The 21,147-nt window shown below is 38.0% G+C and overlaps 1 protein-coding gene and 1 long non-coding RNA gene across 2 annotated transcripts in view; one reads left to right on the forward strand and one right to left on the reverse strand.

Annotated features, from left to right (window-relative positions):
* Nucleotides 1-20,741, forward strand: part of LOC117412612 (POC1 centriolar protein homolog A-like) — a 46,538-nt gene extending 25,797 nt beyond the window's left edge. The window contains exons 10-11 of the mRNA XM_058988526.1: nucleotides 8,871-9,077; nucleotides 19,841-20,741. Of these exons, the coding sequence (XP_058844509.1) occupies nucleotides 8,871-9,077; nucleotides 19,841-19,945 (312 nt within the window). The 3' untranslated portion in view covers nucleotides 19,946-20,741. The remainder of the gene's footprint in view (nucleotides 1-8,870; nucleotides 9,078-19,840) is intronic.
* On the reverse strand, nucleotides 731-17,401 carry LOC117412614 (uncharacterized). The gene is made up of 4 exons (XR_004545940.2): nucleotides 17,195-17,401; nucleotides 5,096-5,224; nucleotides 2,607-2,977; nucleotides 731-1,677 (listed from the first exon to the last, which is right to left on the reverse strand). It is a non-coding gene; the product is annotated as an uncharacterized LOC117412614 (long non-coding RNA).
* Nucleotides 20,742-21,147: the final 406 nt, after the last annotated feature.

Genomic DNA, 21,147 nt, shown 5'->3' on the forward strand with positions numbered 1-21,147 from the left:
GGAGTATCACAGCTGTGATTATGACACACTATGTTTTAATGTATCCTATCATCCCACCCTCCCCTTATGGTTCTTGAACTCATGATGTTTCTCTCATATTAAGATGTTGTTATGTGTCCTGTGCCTGTCTTTAACTAAATTCAGTGGGCATTGTTGGATTGTCAAGTACAGCATAGCATTATATCCTATAGCTGGAGGTTTCATTGCTGCACAACTTTCTGGAAAGGCAATGTCTAAACACTAGGAATTCATTTCACCATATGTAGCTTTTTTGTTTGGAAACTTAGTTGTAGGCTATAATGTAATAATTGTGTGTGATTTATATCGGATTGACATAGAATATAACAGGTATTAAAGGAAATGTAAGTCTTCTTAAACGTCATGGTCCTGTTACACCTTAATTCTTTATAATGATTGCATGTGCTGCTTCCAGTTCTCTGATTCAAAACACATCTGGTAATAATGAAATATTTTGAAACAGTAAAAATTTGTGTGCAGTAAGTGCCCCAAAGCTATTGCATTCCCTGAACACACAGAATCCCAGCTGTGTAAGTAATGCTTTAAATATGTAATGCAATTTAGTATGTGCACAACACTTTTTCTTTAAGCACATGCAGGAAATAAATGTATTATTATTATAGAGCCTCACAGTTTAACATGATGGGCCTTATTTGGTTTTAAAATATCAAAAGCTAATGTTTGGCCTTTATTTCTCACAGTAAAAAAAAACCCCAAAAAACGATAGTCTAGTTATTATTATTTGTTCATTTAGCAGACGCCTTTATCAGCTGCAGAGTCACTTACAATTCCGTCTCACCCGAAAGACGGAGCACAAGGAGGTTAAGTGACTTGCTCAGGGTCACACAATGAGTCAGTGGCTGAGGTGGGATTTGAACTGGGGACCTCCTGGTTACAAGCCCTTTTCTTTAACCACTGGACCACACAGCCTCCTAATAGTTAATAAAGAATCCAAGACATTGAGAGTAATAGACTACACCAGCTTTCAGTGATTTGGAAATATAGTCTAAATATGTTCTATGAAAAAACATAGAACAACATTTAACATTGTTATTTATTAATGACACTGTGTCCAATGTCACACAGTTCTCAGTCAGTCCTGCTCAACAGTTGCAAGGTTACAAAAGATATATAGCAAAAGCCTGTTGATTTCCTTTTAAATATTTTAATCAAATACATATTTCTCCAGGAAAAATTGGCCTGGATTTTCTATTTTAGATTTTCAAGTTCTATTGGAAATAGTTACGAATTCCAGTTTTTAAGGGACATTCAGTATGAAACTATTACATTTAAAAGGAAAATATGAAACATGTGTGATTTATTGCATCGTTTTTTTGTTACCATGAAACTGCTTAACTATATCGAGCGGTTATAAATGGTACACAAGGTAGACAAAGCTTATTAAAGCGTGCTGCTTGTCTCCATTAGTTTGAAGTCAGTTCTTGGTGCACAGACGGTTGGGAACGCCATCTGGAGAAAACTCTCAAAGGTCACATCCGGAGAGCGAGAGAGAGATGGCTGCTGCGGGTGATTCTTAAAATGAAATCTGTGAGCCTAGCTTTCAAGTCACCTCTTTAGTGAGTCTCTTTGTACGGCTCCAATTAGATGCACTTCAGACCTGTTCCATTTCCTGTTTGCATGACCCATGGCAAAGCAACCCTGTTAAGAGAAGTTTTAGATCATCTTCAAGAATGAATGAGATTCTTTTGAGAACACATATGGGAGTCATATGTAAAGGAGACAGAACTCTAGCACACAAGTAGTATTGTCCTACAGCTATGGCCAAATGTTTTGCATCACCTAGACTTTTAGACATTTAAAATTTAAAATAAATAAAATAGGAACATAATTTAGATCTTTTATTTAACATTGTGTAATCAAAGAAACTACAAAATGATATTGCAAAAGACTACCGGAAGCAATAGTAGTAGTACAGTATTTCATGTTAGATTAGTTTAAGTATATGGAAAACTATAAATCAGTATGTAATTCAATATGTTAACGTAACATTATTCATTAGGTTTCATTGGACTTTATGAAGCAAAATTAGTTAATGCCACAGGGGTGATGCAAAACTTCTGGCCATAGCTGTATGTGTGATGTGAACTTTTTTTCCTAATGAATAAATAACACTAGTAGAATAGAATAGGAATTTATCATGATTAGTTATTACAGTACACGCCGTCCTGTTCAAAAACTTAGCTAGTGGCGCAACAATGTTTATTCTGGATAATAAAATAAAAATGGATTGAATAAAGCTGTGGGTTTTTTTTGTCACACGAAAATTGCATGCCGTACATGCTGTGGATGTTGTAATAGAAAGTAGTTATATCTAGACAGTAGCTGTCGGTATCTGCAGTTTTTTACTGACAAATGGGGATTTCATCCTGAAGAACCCCCCTCGTTATTAATGTAACTATAAAAGGCTGGGTGCACAGGAAGCTGCGCATTTACCCTGAGTGCAGGCGTTTCCGCAGTAGCTGCAGTATTAATGAGACTTTCATCTGAGTTTGTGCAGGTTTGTGTTTTGTTCCATTACCTAAGCTTTCATTTAGAAATAATAAAAAGGGGTCCCCCGAGTGGCTCACCTGGTAAAAGCGCAGCGGAGTGGTGTGCAGGGTGAGTCATACAGCGCAGACTCACGTCCCGGTTTGTGCCGAGTTGCCAGTCTTCTATTGAGATTCCGAAGGGAGCATCTCATTGGCTCTGGCACTCCTGTAGGTTAGGGAGGCAAAACCGACAGGGACTGCTTCTCCTCACTGCTGACTCCTGACTGCTGGCCAGGCGTCCAGTGAGCTCGGAGCGGACACCTGCAGGGTTGGCCTTTCTCCTCCAGAGGTGGTGACTCGCTGACATGTGCTCTTGAGTTCCTGGGTGTAGAAGAGAAAGCTGGCTTGGTTGTGAGATCGGAGGACGCCCACTGAATCTTCGGATCTCCTGATCTTTGTGGGGAATTGCTCTTGTGAGGAGAAAAAAATAATTGGACATTTCAAATTGGGGAGAAAAGCGGGGGTAAAATAATTGGGCACACTAAATAAAATAGTAATAATAAAAAAAAATCATCCCAGATAAATAGTGTGACAGGGCCGAGGCCCTGCACTCTCGGGAATGTTTGTTTTGTAGCTGTGTTAATTGTTTTATTAATGTAATCAATTCCACCTGTGCGTAATTTAGTAGGCAGTTGTATATAAGCAGGTCAAAATGTTGGTCTGTGTCTGTGTTAAAGCTAAGGTCAGAGAAGAGACCTGTGTGGTCAGACCTGAGACAGGAATGGGGACGGTTTTGGTTATGGTTATCGGTAAACAGCTTAGCCATCCGGTTCTAGTTAAAACTTGGAATCAGTTTAGGCTTTTGTTTTGTGTTAATAAATATACAGGCCTTGCCCTGTTGAAACCTACCTGTGCTTTTTAAGTGTTCATTTTACACGAGAAGACGAATGTGAAAAGGTCCCGAAAGTGGCAAGCTTACCCCGGTTTGCCACAGTAGCTACAGTATGAATAAATTGCTCCCATCTGTCAGAAGCAATGCATTGAGGGATAACAATGTGTCAGCATTATGTGCTCCATTGCTCAGTTCACTTTAAAAACCATGACGAAAGATTTAACCAAATTGTTTTTCAAAACTGTAAACAAATATACAACCCAGTAACAGTCACTATGGAACATTTTAGGTACTTTTGGATGATGGCATTCCTTAACCCTAAACATCTGGAGGTACATTGGTAATGTTAGTGTCATATTATAGATGTGTGGGTTTCTGGATATTACAAACTCGATCAGTTTGACCATCCAAACTGGTCAAACTGAAACTTTGTATCCTGGATCTATATCCCAGCTGTAACACCAGCTTCGTCTTTTTTCAAATTACGAAAGTGGAATCAGAAGGCGGCCAAGATGATACGTATGTTACTGACATTACCTACTAAGAGGGAACATACTTCACTGGATTGACTTTCAAAATTAGGTAGGTTGGCAAAAGGGTGGGTGTACTGTATGTAGTTTGTGTATGAATCTGCACTGAAGAGCACTGGCACCACACACAATTAAAACTGGTTGGTTCAGGGTATGTGATAAAATGAGCTAACTAAATCCTGCACGTGGCATAAAAAGAAGCTATCGCCTTGGTAATTGCTTGAATATTCCTTATGTGTGAGCCAATGTTCCTAGATCATGTCCCATTTGATCCCCACACTGCTTTAACATCGGTGCTACCAGGATACCACTGCAGCACTCTTTTAGAGCAGGAAGCTTCTTTCTAAGTGTGGGAAGGAGTGGGGAAAAAACACTACATTCTTCAGAGCTGCATCATTGTGTAACACAACATTCAATTAATCCTGTCTGTGGTGAGAAATGTCTAAAAATCATTAGAAACCTAAGGAAACATGAAGAGAGGGCAGAACCTAAAATACCATTCAGCCGGGAGAGCACTAGAAGGATCATTTAAAACTCACTTTAGTCCATGTCAGGTATCTGAATATACAGATTCACGAGGACGGGTGGTTATCTGTATATTGTATAGTCTTGGCAGGCCAGTGTGATGCAAATCATTTACATATGCCACTTTTTGTTCTGGATCTAGAATTGGTTTGATGTTCAGAAGGCAACATTTAGTTCTCCAGGGACTGCTAGGGTCAGAACAAATTATTTATAATAATGCTTGTGATACACAGAAGACAGAAACCGCAGTGCAGTGTGGCCATACTTGTACAGTTTCCAAAAAAATCTTTGGCCCCCTGGGGGGGGGGGGGGTTGGGGTGGGGGGCTACATTTATAAATTACACTAACTGAGAGAGGCACTTGCGTAGACCAGCAAGAATTGATGTTGTATTTTTTTTTTCTCGAAAATGAAACTGTGCTGAATGAAGAAGTATTTTAGGAGCTTGTAAGGATTTGCCAAGAGTGAACTGGACAGAGTACAGTAACATGCATTGTAAGCCCTTATTTCCTTCTGGTTTGTGTCCGCCTCTGCTGTTCCTTTCTTTTATAACCCTGTGCAGACATACAATAAGCGTGCCTAAAGTCGTATTGATGGTAGCTCAGAGTTGAAAGAAAAAAAAAAAAAGGTTGCTGACACTTACTTCAAAGCAGAAGGAGCCGTTCTGCTAGACACTGAGCCTGTAACAAAACCTCCCTGGCACTCCAGCTCAGATAAGCAACCAGGCAGCATAGAAGGAGTCTGTCTTCTGTTATCAGGTCTGTGGACAGGGCTGGAGACAGAAGAGTATTATCTTCATTCCCCAGAACACATGGTAGTAGGTTTAGAGATCAAACATATACATTCCACTGAATACCTTTGAGAGTCCAACATAGACTTGTTTGATTTCTATCGCCCAAGCTACTGAAACGGTAAACTTCTGACACCAGTGATCAATGTTTTTGCATTCATAATGCATTAATACACTCAAAATCTTTAAGACATATTTTTTTTTCCATGGTAAAAGTTAACTATATGGCTGTATTAACATTGGCAATGATGGCTTTGTCTTTCTTGTCCAAGGATACATTTCAGATGTCCTGAGGCAACTTTTCCACTGTTAGTTTTTCCAGTCCAGGTGATTCATTACATCTGTTGTATCATAAGGCATTGTGAATCACATGCTGTAAATGGACATATGTGTAAGCAGCTGCAGCAGGTTTATTATGTGGCTGTTGCTAACAGCTAATTTCTTCACCAATAGTTAATTTTGCCTTGCTACTGTTTGCTTGGGGGCTTTTCAGTTTTTTTTTTTCACCAGATTTATGGCATCTCAACCAGTTTGGAATTGGATACTGTACAAACTGAAAATCTAATTTCCTTGTGGGGAGGGATGGGATGGGATGTTGTTTGTCTCCCTCTAGCAGAAAATGAGGGTAAATAAAGCTGCCCCCCTGCCTTTTCAGCTGCCAGTGTGAACGGAACACACACACAATCGCAAGCCGATAAGGGATAATTACAACAAACATTTTGAGAGAGAGAGAGAGATTTCAACCTGCTGGTGACTCAAATTGTGCCATTGCGGATGTCCGAAAAACACTTATTTATTTGATCAGCCTCAAAACCCAATTGCATATCTGTTCTGCTGGGTGCTGACAAAGCTTTTCTCTTACATAAGGCATTCAAGAAGTGACCGCAAGAGAAGCTGTGGCAATGACAAACTTGTCTACATTTTTTAAAGTCTTTGTGTTAAAAAAAATAAAATAAAAAAAGAAGCTTTTTCAGCATTGACTTTATTAGAGAAGATTGGTGTGAAATCAATAATCTGAGTTTGAATATATCTGCAGTCCATAAGTATCCGTTTTGTCGTCAGAAATCATTTTTACATGCGTTATTAGGCACAAAAGGGTCATTTTGTCCATTATGAGCTGGTGATGATGTAGACACAGTAAGAGAAGTAAACTAATCTAACAAAAGTGCTTGTGATTTTATTCGATCCAAAGCAATTTCGGATTCCAGTCGGAACTGTGTTTAACACACGCAGCACATCGTGCACAACTTGTCACTTCTACTTACTGTATTCTGCTTTGCTTTTTTTGGCTTTTTAAATAAAGATACAGGTACTGCCTGATATTTTGTAGGTCATACAGTAATTACCTGTGTTGACATTGTGATTCCTGTATGAGACCAACAGTGCTCTATTGTTTAAAACTAAAAAAACCTATCGATGTTGCAATCTGTGTACTCTGGACCAGATCCATATTGCTTGATAAATTGTTACATTTTGCCATGCAGTGTATGCTCCAATAACCAGTCTGGGTTTATGATGGAGATCAGGCCATTTCTAAGAGCCACTGAAAAAAACCTTTAATGTAAAGTGCATGACTAAGATGTATTCAAATGTTACAGAACACCTTGGAAAGCACCTTTGCAAGCACCTTTGCAAGCACCTTTGCAAGCACCTTTGCTTTGTCCTATATTGTCCGTATAGCAGCATTACATTTTTAAACGTAACCGTCGGGAATATGTTGAAAACAAATGCAGTGATGTGAACAACACGGGATACAGCGTAGATAAAGTGATGGGTTTCTTGAACACTGCAGGGGGGTCTGTCTGTAACACTTCGAAACATTGAGGGGTGGTAAACCTGGGGAAGTCACTAATCTGTTTAATTCTGCACACTCTGTTTCCCAGTTAATTAGCTTTTAACAAATCAGTTGATAACCAGATGTTTCTCAATTTCCAGATAAAGCTAACCTATTGTTCCATGTATTTGAAGAAATATGCAGAGATCCAATTTTATTATCTTTTCAAGAATGGTCGGTTTCCTGTGATTTTTATATAATATCAATTTAATATGCTAGAAGGTCTAGTACTTTTCTCTTCTGAGCACAATGTCTTATTTCTAAAAACTACTATGAACTACAAATAAATATTGCTTCAGATTTGCTCTCTATATTGTACAGTATGTACTTATACCTTCCTTATATTCCCTTTCCCATCTAAGAATGTAATTTAATTTTGTGAATCCAGCCTCACACAGAGCATACCTGCTGGATTACTGCACACAAAAGAACCCTAAATAGGCTTCAGATGTAGCAGCTTCCTGTTACCTTCAAGCCACATGGTTTTCTAACCTTATAAAAAAACAAAATACAATTTAGTGCTTCCTTTTCTTTTTGCCATAATGGAACAAATAAAAAAGGGGGGAAATCATGATTAAGAGTGTGCTGCTACAGATACAGGTGTGGATAACTGTGGACAAACAAAACACAAGTTTTATGCTTCATCAGTCTGAGGAAATCCAAAATTTGCTTTTGAATTTGAATTTTAACATGGAAAATGTAAAACTATAAGACCAGCAGTGCGATATATACGCAGAAAGAAGGACCACCAGGTGAAATCTCTGATAGAGATCAAGTCAGCAGTTGAGCCTGGGTGGCATGGTGTCTCCCACTTTGGCTTTTTTAATTTGCAAGACAGGGATTTTAAGTTTTGGTCGTCGCAGACTAGCTGTAAACTTTGGACCACAAAGGAAGAACTTTGTTACCTTTTCATAACTTGCTCCCTTTTATGTGGCAGTCTTTTAGACACTACCCAGTATGGCTCTCATTTGCCTTATAATTCTCAACCACAACCTTGTTATGAGGCAGAAAACAAATTGCACGGTCTCCACTATGGCTCCCCCAACTTCAGCGTCTACTGTAAGAAAAAAATGTAATAAAATACAAAATGTGAGAAAATGTGTAACAGTTTATTTTTTTCGAAAAGCATCTGAATACATGCCATACCCATGTGTTTATTTTATAATGATCTTTGGGAGCCTGTGAGAGACTGCCCTGCCAACCTTTTGTTGTCTTTTGTTTGCCTCCCTGTCACCAGCATCATACAATACATATTTATTCACTGTACCTTGGATCAGTAATCTTCCTTTACAGCACCTGTTGAACAGATGTTAAGGATAGCTCAAGGTGAAAAGGTTTAAAGCAGGAATTATTGTTCTTGAAATGTTGCCGGTTTTGTTATTGGAGACTGTTGCTTAATATATAAAAGATGTGTGTGTTTTTTTTTTTTTTTTGTTTGCTTGAGTGTGCAGATTTTACAAAGGATATTGTTTCATATACCAGAGGATTATGGACATACTGGTAGATATTGGATGTTTCTTAAAGTGAACGACTCATTTCTACTGTGCTATTTATCCATTTTAGTAGGCAAGTTTATAGTCTTATATGTTATCAAAACCAGTGTGTCAGTGAAAATGCAAGCTTCCCTGGTTCACACAGTGTTTGCAAAGCACAAGGTCAAGCATCAGTGATGTTTACTGTATTTATGCTTATGAATGACCCCATGCTTGATGTTGTTTTCTAAATCTAACTAAACTACACTTTTTTATTTTACATTTTTTTCCAATTCTTTTGTCCTTTTTTTTCTGGTCACAGTCCTCAGAAGGAGTTGACTTCTCAGACATTCCACTTTCCCATGTTGAGAAAAGGAGTGTGAGCCAGACCCGTCCCTCACAGGTTCCCAAAGATACCTCTGTCTCCTCTCCAACCTCACGACAGCAGCAGCCTCAGGACAACGGGGTTCCAGCAGCCCTGGCTAGCACCCTGGAACATATAGTGTGCCAGCTGGATGTCCTTACCCAGGTAATTAGAAGCCAGAATCCATTTGGTGGTGCTTTTAGTTCTTTCTTTCTTTCTTTCTTTCTTTCTTTCTTTCTTTCTTTCTTTCTTTCATTATTCGCTCGCTATGTTTGTCAGTCTCTACTGTCTGTCAGACGTTCTTAGGCATGATTCTGGATTTGTCTTTACTGGTATGGTTTGGGACGTATCTCACTGAGATCCTTGAACTAATGCACACTCCTTATAGCTGCATCTTATTTGAATGGTTCTTTCAGCACTGAAGAATTCACTTGTATTTATAAAAGGCTCTGTTGATATGGGGGTGTATTCCATAAATTCCAGTTTAATTCCCCTTTGAGTTTGCACTGTTAGAATAGCCCCACCATGTCCCAGTTATTATGTAACAACACTTCCTATCCTAGTGCTCTTAAAACTAGTTGATCTGTCTATGTGAGTACCAGCTAAGCCTTATCCATAGCTTTGAAGACTGATTACAGTCATTAGTTATATTTTTTTTTAATATGTGCATCTATATAATAACCCAAGTGACAGTTGTGATATTGTCTGCATTAAGTTTCAGGTGCATTTATTAATATTACAATCAGACTGTGTGCATCAAGGGCCCTTTGCAGAGGCTTTAATTGTCACTAAGTGGGTCACTGCTCTTATAAGGGTAGACACCTCGGGATGGGCTACTGCGTTCTTCCCTAATGGACTTCATCATTCTGTTAATTGTTGTACTGATGGTGTGGGCAGTGTATCAGGCAAGACTGCTTCAGTTTACACTGGTAATGGTATATTGTGGAGGGAGACTGCATGATTTTGTTTGCTAACTGAAGAGGCCCCTTTTCTTGGCAGACTTCAGCCAGCCAAAGTAAGGGGCAGGGAATGTTTTTTTTTCATCTGTCAGTCACCACCATAGGGCATATTCAACTTTTTGAGTATTTCCATTAATTTATAAACAACTATGGAGGAGTCTCGTAAACATAAAAGACCTCGCTGGTTTAAAGTGCTAAAAGCTGCAGTTAAGTGTGCCTTGCCCTTGTAGGTACTGTAACTGCATAGCTGTTGCTGAGTACAAGGACTTTACAGACAAAAGATGGTCTAGGTATAATCATGAAATAAAAAAGGAAATGGCCACGGAACTAAAAACTTTGGCTGTGAAAGAAGCCATAAAGAAAACAATCTAGTGGAATTAAAGCCCAAGACCAGCCCTTTTTTGAAGACCGTCCAGTTTGTAGTGTTAGTGAAAACATTTACATGGGGGGGGGGGGGGGGGGGGGGGAATGCATTAGAAAAGCATTAGAAAAGCATCTCTCTTCTTTCTGGAGGAAATGGAAGCACTGTATTCTGATAAAGGCAGGGTAGACATGTCAGCTTGTGTGTGAATATCGGCTGGTCTGTACTGTGTTTTTATTTATAGCCCTTGACTGTAAGATAACACAGACACTCACTGACTGGCAGATAACATTGGGAGCGTTTTATTTCATCCTTTTATGTCTCTTAAAGACTCTTTCACATTCTTGTTTCATGGGATATCTAGTCTCCATTTATTGGGAAATTGAATACTCAGAAATCTAGATCCTTTGGCGTCAAATAAGCTGCTGCAATGGGAAACTCAAGACTCTTGAGGCTTTATTGCTTCTGTTTCTGCTCACCTTGCAGCTCAGTTCAATCATACAAAATACTGCACTGTGATTAGGCCTTGACTCAAGGTCACTTATCTAGCGTTTTCAAACCACTATCACAGTAAATAAATGTTTTGTTTTTATCTGAAAGTAGCGCTGGGACGAAATTGGAATTTTCATGTTCGGATATCCATTTAAGATTCAGACAAGTATTCGAATATGTGTTAATTTTCTAAACGTTATCAAAACCAGTATATCTAAAAAATATCCCACAAGTGAGAATACATTTTGAAAGCCTTACTTCACCCTAGTCAATTAACTATAAAACACAGGATGCCATACAGTAGTTACAGTGTTTATTTCAAGCAAAAACAGTACATAAAGTAGACACCATGATATTATATATATATATATATATATATATATATATATATATATATATATATATATATATATATATATATAATCCCTGCCATTGTCATGTCTTTGCAGTAAACAAAATTGCCATAGACGCATGTTGATACATCTCAGAATTGTTGCCACTTAAAAGCAAAATGGTAAATTGCATGCTGTGTAAACTGGTGAACGTCAAGTGAAATACATGTGACAGCAGGAATGAGTCTCTGAACTGACGATCGTTTGGTTTCGCACTTTCCATTTACTGGGATTCCTGGCAGGGCCCAGGCAGTGCAATTGAATTAGGACGCTGAGTAAAAGTAGGTTATATTTTCTTAAGGGTTTGGTGCCGGTGGTTAACTATGTGTGGGGATGGTTAACCCAATATATGTATTGTGGCACCTTTTAGCTTGCTATAAACCCATGGGGGTGATCCAATATTCAACAAAAAAGCTTATTTTCCTTCTAGTCTGTATACTTTAAAATATTTATTAATACATTTAAAATACATTAGAAATCCAGATTGTTTTAGAGAGAGCAAAAAACTGGATGACTGTCAGTCTGAGGCTAGCAAATGAGTAAAGACTGTTTAGGGCGTGGCTTTTAAAATTGACAAAGCCACTAAGCCAGCTGGCAGTGTTCGAAACAAAGCAAATGAAATATATATATATATATATATATATATATATATATATATATATATATACAGACGTGCTCAAATTTGTTGGTACCCCTCCACAAAAAACAAAGAATGCACAATTTTCTCTGAAATAACTTGAAACTGACTAAAGTAACTGGCATCCGCCATTGTTTATTCCATATTTAATAGAAATCAGACTTTGCTTTTGATTTTTTATTCAACATAATATTGTAAATAATAAAACAAATGAAAATGGCATGGACAAAAATGATGGAACCGCTAACCTAATATTTTGTTGCACAACCTTTAGAGGTAATCACTGCAATCAAATGTTTTCTGTAGCTCTCAATGAGACTTCTGCACCTGTTAACAAGTAGTTTGGCCCACTCTTCCTGAGCAAACTGCTCCAGCTGTCTCAGGTTTGATGGGTGCCTTCTCCAGACTGCAAGTTTCAGCTCTTTCCATAGATGTTCGATAGGATTCAGATCAGGACTCCTAGAAGACCACTTCAGAATAGTCCAATGTTTTGTTCTTATCCATTCTTGGGTGCTTTTCGCTGTGTGTTTTGGGTCATTATCCTGTTGGAGGACCCATGACCTGCGACTGAGACAGAGCTTTCTGACACTGGGCAGTACGTTTGGCTCCAGAATGCCTTGATAGTCTTGCGATTTCATTGTGCCCTGCACAGATTCAAAGCACCCTGTGCCAGGCGCAGCAAAGCAGCCCCAAAACATAACCGAGCCTCCTCCATGTTTCACTGTAGGTATGGTGTTCTTTTCTTTGAAAGCTTCATTTTTTCGTCTGTGAACATAGAGCTGATGTGACTTGCCAAAAAGCTCCAGTTTTGACTCATCTGTCCAAAGGACATTCTCCCAGAAGGATTGTGGCTTGTCAATATGCATTTTAGCAAATTCCAGTCTGGCTTTTTTACGTTTTTCTTTCAAAAGTGGAGTCCTCCTGGGTCTTCTTCCATGGAGCCCACTTTCGCTCAAAAAGCGACGGATGGTGCGATCAGAAACTGACGTACCTTCACCTTGGAGTTCAGCTTGTATCTCTTTGGCAGTTATCCTTGGTTCTTTTTCTACCATTCGCACTATCCTTCTGTTCAATCTGGGGTGGATTTTCCTCTTGCGGCCGCGCCCAGGGAGGTTGGCTACAGTTCCATGGACCTTAAACTTCTTAATATTTGCAACTGTTGCCACAGGAACATCAAGCTGCTCGGAGATGGTTTTGTAGCCTTTACCTTTACCATGCTTGTCTTATTTTCTTTCTGATCTCCTCAGACAACTCTCTCCTTTGCTTTCTCTGGTCCATGTTCAGTGTGGTGCACACAATGATACCAAACAGCACAGTGACTACTTTTCTCCATTTAAATAGGCTGAATGACTGATTACAAGATTGGAGACATGTGTGATACTAATTAAAGAAACTAATTAGTTTGAAATATCACTATAATCCAATTATTTATTATCTTTTCTATGGGGTACCAACAAATGTGTCCAGGCCATTTTAGAATATCTTTGTAGAATAAGCAATAATTCATCTCTTTTCACAGCTTCTTTGCTTTATTCTATGACATACCAAAGGCATGCAAGTATACATGATAAAATAGCTTTTAATTTCATCACTTTTCAGGAGGAATGAAGCATTATTTCAATGAGCTGTAAGGGTACCAACAAATTTGAGCACGTCTGTATATATATATATATATATATATATATATATATATATATATATATATATATATATATATACATATCAAACAGACTTGTAGAAGTGTAATGATGGCAATTCAGGTGGAGTCAGAGCTGTTCATAAGCTTTAGATTTGTAAATATGAAATCTTTCATTATTTATTTATTTTTTATTGTTACCACAGGCTGACTCACAGTATTAGTCAGTGGAACATAAAAGAAATCGTCTATAAGGAAAATGTATCACTACTGTAAACTAGCACAGCGGTTGCTAGTCTAATCTTAAACATACGGACAATCATTGATTAAGGAAAGGCAATTAAACTCAGCATTGCATAATATTTATTTAGTAAATACGGTCAGAAGAAAAGTGATTGGTTTAACCCATTCTCCCTGGGCTCTGCTGTAAAATGTGACTCTGCTTCTTATACCAGTTATTTATAATTGTCTAAAAGCAATCAGAAGCCAATTTTACAGTCTACTCAGTACCCAATATTTAAAATTGGTACAGATTTTTAAGGTAACTTCTGTTACATTTTCTTTATTTTTTTTTGCATTACTAAGAAACTGTACCTACCAGACTTAGTATATCTCTTTACATGGTAGGGTGCAATGGTGAATTTTGGTTGTGTTTAGGTTTATGGTAAGTTAAAACCATTATAATGTACTAAGGACTACAAAGGTGATCTGGAATAAGAAGTTGAGGGTTTTTTTGTACCTAAATTAATCCACAATGACTGGAAAAAGCTAGAATAAACAGACACTACAACTGATAACGTCTTCACAACTTGTTTCTCTTTCAGCTGGCAAGATAAAAAAAAAAAGAAGGAATGAAACTTTCTTAGGGCAGGGATTATCTTTTAGCCTTTGATATCAATAATTGAGTGCATCCCTATGCTGGAGCCATAAATAAGCACTGATGTAAAATTACATTCAAACATAACCCATTCAGAAAATGGCACTCCACAAACTAGGAGGGCTTTTGATCCATCTTATCTTTTTTGGAAGGATGTGGATAATTATTCATTTATGCATTTAAAATGTCTTTTAAAAATTGACTTGTTATGCTGTACAACAAGAAACCTAATTCGTTCCAGGTCTGATTAGTTTAGCTGTAGCCTTTGGTTGCTCGGGGCCAGTATTTCAATGTTTACTCTGTGCTGATCTTCACAAATTAAACCATGCCAGTGTGCTCTCTTTGCTGTTGAATGTTTCCATGTGTTTTTATTGCTTGACCTGGATGCTGGTATTTGTCCGTTACCTGGGGGGTGGGCGGGAGGGGAGCAGTGCAACAGATGGTTTCCATTGTGAGTGGAAGTGGTTTTGTGCCACTGCACCTCCGATAGCATGTGGTAAATAGCTCTGGTCTAAATGAAGACAGGGTTGAAGAGGCGAACACACACGTGGGACCATTTATTGACATTGCAGGCCTTCAGCCATTCACAGGGAGCAGTTCCTTCTAACCTATCAGGCAGGTCTTCTCCTCTTCCCAGTCACACTTTGGCAACTTCTTCAAAGTCTTATGGTGACTCCCTTTATCTCCTTGACACTTTCCTTATTAGCAATGAAAGCAACAACCTAAATAAGCAAACCCACCTTGCACCATGCCTAACCTCAAGACAAAGCAAGGGGGTGGAGGGGCTTCACCCTTGTTCGCTGTATTTCTTACATACGTCTTCTGAGTCGTACATACTGATAAATCATCTCTTGATCACTTGATTTATCACCAAACTCCTCAATAATGCGATCCAAGTCATTATTTTATTACTATAACATCTCAAAAAGCTTGGCAAATGAGAGTGCTGGATGCAGAAGCAGCTATCTTGGTTGTTTATGTCTGTGTTATGTCTGTGGTGAAGGGACTGCGTATTGCTCAGATCCGCCTCTAATTTTTTTTCAGGATTTTTCTTTCTTATCTGCGATTTTGAAAGCTTTTCTCCTGCTCTTTTTAGAAATAACGACTAGGGACCTATGAATGACGTCTTTTTGATGATGTTGGACCTGGTCTGACATAGGACCGCAAAGGGTTAATGGTGCCTCGTGACATCTTGTAAGGTTTAAACACACACTAAATCAAATACTGTAACCTTTTCTTCAAGAAACTATAGCCTCATTCTTCATCTTTGTGGATTCAGTACTTTTGTGATGTTTGTTGGACTAACACTTTACCCCACCTGTTTAGAAGTCTCAGTTTTTTTGCCAGCAGAAATGAAATATATTATAAGTATTACTATTCGATTTTTATTTTTTTGCCAAATCGACCAATTAATATCGATGTTTATTTTAGAAAGATTTTTTTTTTTTCATTCAAGCGGAGAATGGGTGAAATCCACTGTTATGCCATTGAGAACCGTCTTATTTAGCGAAACCCCTTTATCATATTCAACATGTAACAAAGCTATGGTTACCAACATTCTAATTGAAATAACGTTTGGTCACAGCAGAGCTACCTACAGCAGATTTCTACCTACACAAATTTAAAAAATGGTCTCAAATAAACCGTAGAAAACACAGCATATAAATGTGTATTAACCCAGACTTTTATAGCATACATTTACGAGTAAAAATAATATGCACAGAACAAAAACGTGAAAATTGAGCAGAACTAACTTGCACTTATTCAGAGTCTGAACTCCCCCTCTCCTGCTTCAGGCTCAGCACAGCTGGACTCTGAGTCACTGGAAGGTCAGGCCTGCGTCGTCCTGCCGCGGAGACTTCAGCCATCGGTCAGGGTATTGTGCACAGTATTCATTAAGTGTTTTCCTCTTGCGCCCCATCAAACTGTATCTGTCACCGTATACCTATATCAAAAGCCTACCTACACCTTAACCTTCTAATTTCAAAGTAGGCGCTTTGAATGACAGGCGCTGTAGCTGGCAAATGAAAATGCACAGTCGGTGCAGGTCTTGATGATTGACAGTTTAAGCGAATGAGAGCATTGTAGCACTGCTTCAGTCAACGAGATCTGTCACAACATGGTGAAATGACAGTGACAGTGAAACTACAGTACTAACGTACCACTGAGATGATTGACAGCGACCCCTAGCCATTCAGAGCGGAAAGGAGACGGGACAGACAGTAAGTATAAAAACTACACAAACCAGAGATGATCTCTAAATGATTATTTTTGGTAAGAAAATAAAAAGTAGCGGTATTACTGACGTTTATCCTATATAAATTTATTTTAGTCAAACTCATATTTTTTGGGATTTCGATGTTTAACGAGCTTTATCGATTAATATCGAAGTTACAAGCTCCTGTATGCATCAATTTTATTTTAGTAATGTTTTGTACTGTTGTGTTACAGACAGATTTCAAAGAGTGAGGCAATGTGAAAGGCATACAAGATGCAGACTTTCCAAACAGTAGTGAGAAATGGCAATATTTAGAAATATGTATAATGGATTTGAGCTAAGAAACCACAGTTTATTGGACTTCAGCCAGTACGCATAAAATAGTTCCTGTTAAACTATCATTCAACCAATAATAGTACAGAAGTGTAACACAGTATCATGGATCAGTTTAAATAACATCTAGTAGCAGTTTATATTTGCATACTAGCTTAATCACGAGTGTGCCTCTTGTCTCTGGAGTTTCGTAACATACTAACCTAAATAAAAGTAAATACATTATGATTATTGACATCCGGACTTCCGATCTGACTCCCCAATCATAAAACGTTGGTATTAATAATGTTATATTTAGTACTCGCTTCTCATCTAGCTGAACAACAAACTATACAGAAGATCTTCAGAGAAAAGAAAAACAAAAAGTTAGACTTTACCTGAACCTTAAAAGCTGTGGATGTTGAAGCTCCTGCCAAGGACAAAAGTGTAGAATTCCTGCTGTCGTTTTACAATGAGGTGCCTGTCGTTGTTTGTCTTTATGTACATGCAGTACTGCCTAGAGAACCACTGGCCAATTGTGATTAGCTACAGCATGCTGTATGACAAGTTCTAGAGAGTAGCAGAAGCTGGGATTCATGGAGAAACTGTATGGCAGTGCTGTGTGTATGTCATGCTTAGATTTTTGTACACAGACGATGAAGCTCGTTGGGATTGTGACACTGGTGGCTCCACTTTTGTATTTACAGGAGGATAAATGTTACTATGCATGTTAAACAATAAGCAAAAAAAAAAAAAAAACAATATTAAAGAAATAAAGAAAAGCCCTGATGATTTTGATAAAACTGGTTTGTCCTCTGCCATACAGAGTGAGTGATATCGCCGGCAGCACAGCTTGCGAGCGCATGATGGTGTGATAAGCACACTGTATTGATTGGAAAAGCACACTGGTTCTGGCTGGCGGAGAAGAAAGGGAAGGAAATGCAAAACCCTTTCCCTGTAGCATGAAATACCAGCAGACGTTATCTTGTTATGGCTCCTTGACCCCGGGGGATTTATTCAGGAAGCCTGCTGACTCTCGATTCTCAGACTCAACCGCATGTTGGAGTGCACAAAACACGCCATTCCGGGTTGTGATAACCCCAATCCCTGTGCTGGAACAGTACAGTCGCTGTAGTCCGAGAACCCCCAAGGCCATCGTAACCGTGACTAGAACATACAAAAAGAGGTTTCTTCTTCTTAAGAGTCCACAGAGAATAAATGAAATTGCAAAGCTAAAAATAGCAATCGCTAACCATGCAAGCAAGACTGATTCTCTGTCTGTCTGATGTATTTTGTGTATGGGGGCTTGTGAGCTAAAAATTGCTGCGCGGAGCCCTTTGTTTGATCAGTATTAAAATAACCTATTGTTCCTTCTTTTTAAATTAGCTAGCCTTGCTTTAATTGACAGTGCTATATTTAACTGTTCTTGTACATAGCGCTGTTGTATGTATTATAATGGAGTTCTGTTGATTTCAGTCCTTGAGTCAAGGTTTTTATGCATTTGTGTGTTTTATGAAATACCTAAAATCAGGCTTGTATAGTCTTTTGTCCCTGTCAAAAAATTCTACACTTGCCTCAGATGACAGATGACAGCACAGGTCTGCAATTTCATGCTGCACAGAAATAAACTATGGGAAGTACCTGTATGGCAGTTCAAAGCATGCTAGCTGGGATGACCTGAAGGTTAAACATAATTTTATGTTGGTTGTGGTAGCTTTACTCGCTCCTAGACCACATGATTTCAATCCCTCGTCTAACCCTTAATATTAAGATATTATTCATTATTTTAGGTCTCTTTTATGCAAGAAAAATCCTTTTATATGCTCTTGGGGCATTTGAAAGTACCAGTATATATGGTTTTCAAGTTCACAATATATGTTTTTAGAAAGGTATTTAAAATAGGCAGTAATAGCATATTGTGTTTTCTTTTTTTTTAAGCCCTGATCATTAAATAAAGATTCCAGTCTATAGTCTTGTTGCTTCACCACATTTCAAAAGTTTTGTAAAAGTCTGTATATAAATTTTTTAATATAAAATTGAGTATTTAAATTAGATTTTTTTTTTTTATAATGGAAAGAAGTGATGGATGAAAAAAAAAATCAGACATCTTCAGTTGCGTATAGAGCTTTAAATCCGAACGTTTGTTGGCAAACCCTAATTTACTTCCTCTCCCATTTTTACCTATTACCCTTATTTTGTACATCCGCAACAGAATGCTGTTCATATCTCCTGCCTTTCAACTCCCAAGTACTCGTCTGTGCAAGAGGAAGGAAGCACAGTCCAAACTGCAGTGACATTCAATTGCAGTTTCATTTAAATTAACTAAGGGGCTCTCGGAAGCACTTTGAGTCTGTGGAGCTCAGCCTGTCAGTCGCCATTCTGGACAATATATGTAAGGCAAGTCTACAGGCAAGGTAACTCCAACCACTTCATTACCCCCATGGGGTCAGGGACAAGTATACTATGATTTTCATATATTTCGCTTTGGAAACTCCTTCGGTTTTAGGTGATTCTCTTTAAAAAAAATTATCCATCTATCGCTGTAAAGATTGTCCTATTGCCAGTGCACTCTTTTTGATAGTCCACAAAAACACTTAAAACATGAACCATTAATGAGTTCAAAACTAGCTCAGTTTGATATGTACACTGCATTCCAAGTATAGGTTGATTCAGGACAATGTTGCTTATTCATGGTGGAGTGAGCTAAAAAAATAATTACAAAATCTTGTGTGGAATCGTATTTCAGGAACTGATTTAGGATGTAAAGCAGATACAGCTGGCTTTTCTGTCTGCTTCTGAATCTGTGTGTGCAGCCAGAAACAAATACAATAGCATAGTATATACTATATATGGGCTGGGTTTGTAAGCAGCTGTGGGCTTGTCATGTGTCTGTATGTACGTGTATGAAACATTAATCATGTTGTGTTTTAGTAAACATGCTTGGATTCAGATATCTTGATCTGCTTGTGTGTTCTGATAACTGGAGATCTGTAACGTGGTCTAAAATACATTTTATTTTCTTATTCCTCACCTCCCGCCCCCAGACAGTGGCTATACTTGAACAGAGACTGACTTTGACTGAAGACAAGCTCAGAGAGTGCATTGACAACCAGCAGATGATCACACTACAGCTTCGTACTAGTAAATAAACATCCAGGATCCTGAGTGTATCATTTACTTTACTGAAAGACAGGTCTGAGCTTTTTTTTACACGTCTTGATTTAAAGTTATGTGTACAATTTGAAATAACCCTTTAGAGCCTGCTTATAAAAAACATTAGACATTGTTACTTGGCAACATCAAAGTAAGGCGGAATGGGGGCATTTATTTGAGCACAGCAGAGTACCATTAGAATAGAGTTAATCCTAGCTAATTTAACGTTGCATGAATTTATTCTTGACAATAGTTTTAAATAAATATACAGTGGTGCCCATAACATTGTCTCAAATACTTGCTGATTTGTGGATTATTGATTACATTGCCCCCAATGATTCGCCATTGAGAACCTGTACAGGGCTAAGTAAGTAATCAGTCAAAGCTCAACAGCAAAGATGTTGGATCCAGATGACAACAGTACAGTCACTGAGTTATTCCTAAAAGACTATTCCTGTTTCTAAACTTTAAACTGGAAATGTGTTTGTTTGGCTTATAGAAAGGGTATTCTTATTTTCCAAGAGAAAGAAAGTATAAATAATGTTATGCCTTAATCCAGTTTAGTATGTGTGAGCCCAGTTGAGCTCTAGCAGGTGAATGTTTGTTTTCTGTTCCTTAATTGAAGTGCTGTGTTCAACATCGTGTCTTATTAAACTAAACTGTAAATATTCTGTATTTTTGTACAAAACTGTGTTTTGTGAGTGTGTTTTTTTTTCTTTTAACATTTTGCCATTTTTGTACAATTTTGTAGTTTCAAAAATGAACACTCATGACATCAAATAAAGAAAAGAAAATGAGAATGTGGTCTTGTTTTTTTTTTCTAGTTAGCAGAACATGTGAAAGTGGCGTATATCTATCAGTTATAAAGCACCTCATGATGTGCATGTACTTCTGTGAGCTATTTTCAGTTACTTTCATTGTTAAAGCTAATAAAAAAATGCATTTTTGAAGTTACTGATGCGTTCTTTGTATTCTACCATGTGATCACTTTCATAGAGTAAACTGAACAGAAGAAGTGGAGATGAGACTCCCCGGGTATCATGTCTTACGCATAATGGACTGCTCTACGGTGAAAACCAAAACCATTACCTGCAGTGCGATAGAAAGGGAGAGATAGCATGTGTTTAGTTTCATTTCTGGTTAATAAAAAAAATTGAGCCGAGTCGTTTGCCTGCTGTATTTAATAAGAGGAGAGGTT

This window comes from Acipenser ruthenus, chromosome 16, assembly GCF_902713425.1.
Source record: "Acipenser ruthenus chromosome 16, fAciRut3.2 maternal haplotype, whole genome shotgun sequence".
Lineage (NCBI taxonomy): Eukaryota > Metazoa > Chordata > Actinopteri > Acipenseriformes > Acipenseridae > Acipenser > Acipenser ruthenus.